Consider the following 8009-nt stretch of genomic DNA (forward strand, 5'->3'; position numbering starts at 1 on the left):
GATAAAGGTGGAAAGATTTCATGTAATCCATGGACACCAGTGAAGATCACAAATCATTGAAGAAAAAAAGGTTTAACTCACTGTCTAGTGGGTCTAGATGACCCAACTCCCAATGTTAAAATGCCTAGGATAGCACAAGGGTTAATCACCTTCTTTTTTCAGAACATACTAATAACCAACTCAGGGGCCCAGTGTTAGTGTGCCTGCCTTCAGTCCGCTAGATTATGGGTTCAAATCCATGGTCGAGTCACACCAAAGACTCCCTGATGCTCTGCTGTAAGGGTTAGGATTGGGGGGGTTTAAACTGCCAAATGCTTCCTGAGCATGGGTGAGTCCCCCAGGGGATGGGCCAAATGAGAACCAATTTCACATACCCAGGTGTGTAACAGCTGATGGAGCTCTAAAACGTGTCACACAAACAAAGGAAATCTAAAACACAGCTTTTCATCCATCTTTTATTCTTTTGCCAATGAAAGTGTTTGCAACAGTACACAAGCGCTAAAATCTAATGCTATCAGTATGTTGAGCACATTATTCAGAAAATAATTACATCCAATACTAAAGGTATTGAGGGTATACAGCATTGATTGCCAGTGACGACGGTTAAAACATAAAGACAAAATCAAGTCTCTAATTACAAACAAAAATTGAAGGACCAGTGCATCATAAAAATGTCTACTTTCAGCCATAATAGATTCTAAGTAGTTCTACTTTTTTAGAGCAAAAGGGAAAAAGATGGAAATGCATCAGGCAGCTAAGTACATGCAAGCACATTATTGAATGTCTCACAGGAACACTTGCATACTTTGTACTGCTCCCTCACTGATCCATTCCCTTGTCTGCTCTGCAGCCTTAGGTGCTGAACTCAAATGGCTGACTGTCATCTGTGCACCAGGCTGCTCCTGGACTTCCACAAACTCCCTGTTTCCAACCCTGCCCGTTTGTGGCGGTGCCATTTTCTCCAGACACCTGAGTGCAATCTGTTCATTTCCTGTCACTCCTTAACCTGTGGAAGAAAAGGGAAAGCCTTCCCCCAAATCTGTGACTGCTTCTGAACTGAAGTGTTCCTGCAGAGTTCAAAGAGGATAAACTACATTCAGGAGTAACATGCTCCAGGCAGTTTCCAAGCAGGACGTCTTCCCTTCACTTTTGTGGATGTGCTTTACCTCATGCAGCCTGTCAAAGAAGAAGACAACTATCATTGGACACTTGCAATTTTACCAGTGTCTCAAGGACAATGTGTTCTTGTATAAAAATGATTCATGTCTCGCTTCATTCAGCCAGTGGGCCAAGCAAAGCTAACTTATGTAACCATCATGTAACCACATCTTTTTTTGGAAAACAAAGGTTTGTGCACAAATCCCTCTTTTCCTTAGACCATCTCCTTGTAACTTACTGGATGTTCTTACAGTTATTTAAGGGCGCGAGGGGGGATCCTTTGATCTTAAGACACTTTGACACGTCCTCATTAACAGCCTTTGTGGTTTCATGCTTTAGCCCATGTCCATTGTGTGGCTGCCTTGTCTCATTTGGGTTTATGAAAGAAAAATGATAAAGGGACACAATGTTGAGTTCAAGTCTTTGGAACGGATGCTGCCTCCCAACTCCTCTACAGCTCCGAGAGGTGGAGAGGAGAAACGGGGATCTCAGAATGTTTCAGTCCACGAAAAAAAGAAACCCAAATCTTCACAGTCCGCATGCGACTCATGCTCCGGGAGTGCCAGCGTGCTGGCCCATGAGAGGGTCTTCCCCCTCCTGGACAGGTGTGGTCTCCGGCTCTGCGGTGATCACGATGGTGTTCTCATCTATGAGCTCACAGGTGGGATTGTAGAAGGCAGACAGGGGCAGTGTGATCCTCTGCATCTCTCGCTCGTACACTCGCTGATCGTGCTGCTTCTTTAAGTCTCGACCCCTAAACACAAAAAAGAAGCACACGGTCACACCCAGTTTGACCACTGACAAGTCAAGTCCTGGAAAACGGCCAGCAGGAGCATTCACCAGGAGCTGTGACCATCTGGCATTCAAGGACGCGATAAACTAATCACAACTTATTCACAGATGATCTTTTGTTTACTTTTTTTTTATCTCTGACTGCATCCTTTACAAGCACTTGTCAAACAAAATGACAAAACTTTGATCCGTAAGTTGAAAGAAGAGCCAATGTAGGTCATGTTAAAGCAAATCCACCTGCATGCAGCTCACTGTTTGCAATTTAATCTACCATGTGCACTTTCCATGTGGCTGCAATAACCTTTCTACGTCGGACTTTCCTAGTATTCTATGTTTGCATCCTCCTTAAGAAGACATGAGAGACTGTCAAAGCCCAGTATGTGTCGGCTGACAGAGACACCGCATCGGTAACGGCAGGACAGCCCTAATTTGGGTAGCTCAGGGAAAAGATGCCAAGATAACTGGGAGAGGAGCCAGTGGATTGAGTTCAGTATATGCTGCAACACTAAAGAACTGTATTATATAATAATAAACACATCATATCTATATCTAGTTATCAAGCACTATAGTCCAGCTTAGTTATCCCAACAATGACACATCTATCTATTGGTGTGATGCTAAAAATTGCTCCAGGCTATTTCTTTCACAGCTCTATTCTGCTATATGAAAAACTTGGTGTCATATAATTCAGGCCAGGCACAAACTGCAATTGTAAATTTTTCTTCCATTATCTATTTTCAAATGGTTGGCACGTCCGTGAAATAAAAAGGATGTCATCTAAACCAAATCAGAGTCCCTGATTGGTCAAAGTTCAACCTAGTTTAACTTACAAAGCGCGTTCAATTGGCCTGCCTTTTGTTCGTTGAGCTCAAAAACAGTCGTAAAACGTGCATAGCTACGTGTGAATGCGAAAATTTTAAATGCATTTACGTAAACTTTTCATTGGACGTGGTACCTTAAATGTAGCTTGACAACCTGCCCTACTCATTAGTTTCCATTCTTTTTTATAAATGAAGCTCCTTGCTGCTCATTTCTTATCTACTGGAAAAAAACTGAAATTGATGTTTTTTTTAACTTTTACACTGAAACAATAAAAAAGGAGAAAGACGTCTCTAAAATACCCAGCTAAAAAGAAAGTGCATTAGTGAGGAAAGGTTTCAAGATTTTATGTCTAAAAGTCAGTCACATTACAAGTTTATATGAAAATAAATCTGCAACTCGAAAACATAACGCATCAGAAGCTCTAAAGGGGCGAAGGAAGCTGCAGAGTTACTGCAATATCTGTCACTCATCTTGGCTATTATCATCTGAAGGTGATGTCACTCCACTCTGAGGGCACGCATAAGCCCTCTGACATAACATGCTTGTCCATCTTATTAATAATCACCTCCTAAAGATAGACGTCAAAGACGGGACTCATCAGGTATGACAACTAGCAACAGAACCTGAGAGGGCGTTCCACGTCATGCCCGAGGAAATCTGAAAATCCCCTTAAACAACAGTCGGTTGTTTGCTTGCAGCAAAAAATGAAAGGAGGTAAAAACAATCCTCAAGGACAGATACTAACCGTTTATAAAAGTAGCCCAGTGTAATGCCGACCCCAAGGATGATAATAATTGCCATCATGAGGATGGCCAGGACATATCCTAAAGAAACAGAAACAGGTTTACTATGAATAGCTCAAACTGCAGGTTTGTGTCAACACCAAACATAATCCTATTTTTCAGGGGTGTAGGCTGCATAACGCACCAGTAGTCCCAAGATCCTTTTTCTTTCTGGGTCCAGTGTGCACACGCTGGCTGATTCCCATAACTGGCTGCACAGCAGCAACTTCTGCCTGAGAAATTCTTGACCTCGCCGGCTGGAAGCTCTCCTCGGAGGCCGTGCTTCCTGTCGGCGCAGAGGACGCAGTCTCAACTGGTGCTGCAGAGGTTTGCTCTGCAGACGAGAAAAAACGACCACATGAAAACCCGAATTCCCCCTCAGAGATTCTCCTTGCAGCGTTGGTGTCACAAAAAAGGCTAAAAACATAAAGCATTTGGTTTCCACATCCTTTTTTTTTTTTTCAAAGCCCAAACTTTCCAGATTTTTGTTGTCAGTTTCCTGGACCTTGTTTTAAGTCCAGGCAGTTACATGAGTGGCTTGAAGACAACAATCAATAGATATCTCACATCTACATCTATGAAAATGACGAAACCTGTTTTTCTTTGGTCAAATACGCAGTAGGGAGCTGCAGGCAACAACAGGGTTCTCTTTAAAAGGTGTTACTGAAAAAAACTTAACAGTACAAAAAAGTGTTCTTATGTTCAAAACGGACCTCTGCTGTCAAATACATTTTCACTATGAATAATATCTTTCATATTAAATAGGATGCTTTCATATTTTCTGATTAATTATTGGCTGTAATGGAGGAATAAAAAGAGGCAGCTTTCTCAGTCTTTAACCTACAGGCTCGAAAAACATTTGTAACAATGGGGGACTTCAAAAACTAAAGATGCTTTTCTGTTTTTCTCCCTTTTAGACCTTTTTCTTTTGTTTCACCACATTAAAAACCAAATGATCTTTTATTTTAATATGTTTAAGCATGCAATTGCATTGGGCAAATACTCTCAACTGTTCATTTAAGCAAATGCCTCATTTGATTCAAAATGGTTTCTTTGTCCTTTTTTCCATTATCTGCCCTGTTTTTTTGTGTACAACGCAATTTTTCTGCATAGTTCTTTACCAGCTGCTATCGCCTGTTTTTTTTTTCTTTTCCCTTTTTTGTTTTGTTCACAATTTCCAGACAAGCAAGTTCTGTGTGTTCCTGCTCGACTCTCTGCAAAGTTCAGCTGCATGTGCCAACTTCCGCTCAGCCTTTTTTGAGCCCCGTGTAAGCTGAGCGGCCCGGAGTCGTAAACTAAAGCAGCCAATAAGTTCCTTTCTCCAAGGAGAGCTCAGAGAAATGAACCAATGAGCGCACCTTCAGGGTTGGGTCAAAGTTGTTTTTCAGTCTGAACTTTGTAGCACGTGTTCTCAGCTTTGTTATCGTTCGAAGGAAAGAACAGATTTACCACCGCAGTTGCATCCTGACCAACTAACCCACACTCTTACTTTTAACGAGAAAGTGAACTACAAGTTTTTTGCAAATTGTTCTTTTGTGGCAAACAAACCTCGTTAAAAAAAATCTTAATAAACAAATGTTTTGTGTGTTGACTTATCAAAATTCTGGACTTTTAGGGATCCAAAGATTCATTTTCCCCACGATTCTATTCAAACGTCAATTTTTGGGTCGTGGTTTTGTTTCAGTTTGACGTATGATTTGTGCATTAAAAAACAACAACAAAAACTACAAATTTGGAAAAACATACTGCAGTAGGGATGCAACAACATGTTTTCCATAATTCAGTGCAATGGTTTTAGTCTGGAATTGGGTCATCCCTATTGGCTTCCATAAAAACTTTTGCAGACCTCATGTTTTTTAGGCAACAAATTATTAGGAATATAATCTCCCGGAACATTTTAGACAGGGTTGATTTAGTTTTCTCCAAATAAAGCATTGAGGAAAAAAAAATCACCACAGGATGATTAAAGAGCATTAACATTGTTTTGTTATATGTACACTTGCCTTTGCATGTCTCAATGGTGCAGAACTGTCTCTGGATCGTCCCATCTGGGCCAGCAATGTAACACCAAGGCCTCTCAGAGGCGTCTGGGTTTCTGCAGTAATTATGATCTCCAGCACCTACAGGAAGGAGGATAAAAACAGCCCATGAGGAGCAGCTTCTTTGAAACACATCCCCTTTTTTCTGTGGCCTCCTTAAACTGTTGGATCTATCAAACCACAGGGGAAAGGCTCCCAAAAGCACAAAGGATGGGGAAAGCTCCTGCTGCATAAAAGGGACCATTTAACACAATCAACAGATGAATGAGCTCAGGATCCAAAGTCTGCACTTTAAATTATTGTGCCTTTAGCTCCGCACCTGTGGAAAAATACCTCCTAATCTCCCTTATCTCTGCATCAGAGGTTTCACAAATGCTTGTGACAATATAAACAAACAGATGTTCCTGTAAACATCTGTGACATTTCAAGTCTTCTCCGGCTGAACCACAAGATAACCTCGGAATTCTGCAGAGCCAACAGTCTGTTTACCTGTTTGGGAATCTGGATGGATTTCAGCATCGTAGTCTCTTGTTATATTGATCCAGTTCAGACAGGCTAGACCCGAGGAGGAGCTCTGCTGCTTTCCTCTGTAGTCCAAACCATCTGATCTAACGCAGTCTTTAACAAAAACACACACATACTGTTACTAAAAAAAAATTTAATTTCAAAGAAAATTCATGAAAAAAGAAGAAGAAGAAGAAATAACTATAATTTACCTGTTTGCGCGGATGCGCTGCTCCCTACTACGCCTGCGCTCAAGAAAACAAGCTGCAAAGAAAAAAATAGTCTGCAGAGCTGACGAGCTGAAGAAACAGACAACATGGTGCGCATTTCCCCTGCAGGGAACATCAGAAATCTCCCCCAAAAGATATGAACCCGCTGGAAGAGCCTGTGCATCAAACACACTGCTCCTCTCAGACGCGCCCCAGCCCTTGTTTTTGTCACAGGAGGCTTCTTGGTAAACAGCCTTGTGGATGAGAAGGAGGAGGAGGAGCTGTCCTTTGCAGTGGAATCCTCAAGGTCCTAAAGCCCGACCCACCGCGCGCGAGTGTAGATAAACACACAAGAGAAGAAAAGAACGTGATCTAAAAATGATTGAGTTGGTGTTTCAGGGCGTGCCGTCCTAAAAGAAGTCAGCAACTGGGAGGATAAAAAGTCAAGGACTGTTTGCAAAAACCGAATCGTTTTATTTTCCATCCTTGAGCAGCTTTTTGACACTACTTTGTGCTGTTTTGTTTGTCTGCCCCTTCCTCTTTATTCTATAACAAATGCCTTTCTTTAAATAATCTTCCTTTAGAGCAGGTCGGAATTCAGCCAGCCCCACTATAGGGTGCAGGGGGCAAGTCTGCATGTGCTGAGAGTTTGGGGTGTCACATCCCTCCAAGCCCCTAAAATACATAGAAAATATTTTCATCCCCATGTTGTCTTCATATTCATCTATCCATTTATTTATGTCTTATAAGTTTTATGTTGAATGCCCTCTCTGGCACTACTCTGTGCATTTACCAGGCTTGGGACGAGCAGGACTCTGGTTTGTGCCCTGTTGAGGTTGTATTTATATTTTACGTTTGTCTATTTGTCCATCTTGTCTGTCCGTCCATCCCTACACGTTTTTTTTTTTTGTTTTTTTTTTATCTGGGGGGTTTTTGTGCTTGTTTTTACTTTTTGGGGGGTAATTTTTACCTCTTTAGTTAATTACTATCACATTTGGAGGGGGCAGTCACAGCGTTTAGGGGACATTGCCCTCCTTGCCCATGCTTATATCCAGCCCTGCTTTAGAGCCGTATCTGTCCCCTAGATGGGAAATCTTCCAGTTTCCCAGGCTTCCTGTTCTTCCAGAGCCATGTAGAGGATAATAAAGGACAGCTGCCACTAGCATTTGCCTCTATCAGGCGGCTCTCAGAGCCAGTTTAGCTCGTGCTGGTTTGCGGCGCCTTCCATCCGTGAAACCAGGGTTCGACTCCAGGCTGCTACCTGTTCCCTTCTCTACCTCTGCCGGTTCCAAGCCCGGTTTGAGAAGGTTGCGTCAGGAAGGGCATCCGGCGTAAAACATTGCCAAATTTACCATGCGACTCGTTCGCTGTGGCGACCCCTGATGGGAGAAGCCGAAAGTGGAAGAATGGAGGCGGCTCTCAGGATGCTTCAAGGGCCCTGTGACTGCAAGCTGAGAGGTAATGAGGCCAGCCAACTCAGTCAGTGTTCACTGAGCTACTGTGTAAACATATGCTCCTCCTGTTTTCAGGTAATCAGGAGACCAAACATCTGTTCAGCATGCTCCATCACACCCATGTCTTCAGACCTGAGCTTTTTGTTGCTCTTAAAGCAGCTGATGTGTAAACCTGTTACCCTGCACGTTCTGCCCCAGAACACTGCTTTTCTTCTGTCTGTCGCAAATATGACTGCAATGGGGAATTGT

At 42.5% G+C, this 8009-nt stretch overlaps 2 protein-coding genes across 2 annotated transcripts in view; one reads left to right on the forward strand and one right to left on the reverse strand.

Moving 5' to 3' along the window:
* The window catches only part of LOC101169488 (short transient receptor potential channel 5), a 275758-nt gene that overhangs the window by 132848 nt on the left and 134901 nt on the right, over nt 1-8009 (forward strand). The gene's annotated exons all lie outside the window — the stretch shown is intronic.
* On the reverse strand, nt 438-6532 carry pik3ip1 (phosphoinositide-3-kinase interacting protein 1). Its single transcript, XM_011479164.2, has 6 exons — nt 6310-6532; nt 6083-6211; nt 5558-5674; nt 3700-3888; nt 3518-3596; nt 438-1912 (listed from the first exon to the last, which is right to left on the reverse strand). Exons 1-6 carry the CDS (start codon nt 6488-6490, stop codon nt 1705-1707), a joined length of 903 nt encoding a protein of 300 aa, XP_011477466.1. The 5' UTR covers nt 6491-6532; the 3' UTR covers nt 438-1704.

The sequence above is a fragment of the Oryzias latipes genome, chromosome 18 (assembly GCF_002234675.1).
Source record: "Oryzias latipes chromosome 18, ASM223467v1".
Classification (NCBI taxonomy): Eukaryota; Metazoa; Chordata; class Actinopteri; order Beloniformes; family Adrianichthyidae; genus Oryzias; species Oryzias latipes.

What these genes read in the sequence shown, in the direction of transcription:
- pik3ip1 (XM_011479164.2), bottom strand. Translation starts at nt 6,490, where the DNA reads ATGCACAGGCTCTTCCAGCGGGTTCATATCTTTTGGGGGAGATTTCTG. An exon ending in AAAGGATCTTGGGACTACTG is followed by an intron (nt 3,597 to 3,699) that starts GTGCGTTATGCA and finishes CTGTTTCTTTAG; the next exon opens with GATATGTCCTGGCCATCCTC. An exon ending in CTGGGCTACTTTTATAAACG is followed by an intron (nt 1,913 to 3,517) that starts GTTAGTATCTGT and finishes TTTTGTGTTTAG; the next exon opens with GGGTCGAGACTTAAAGAAGC.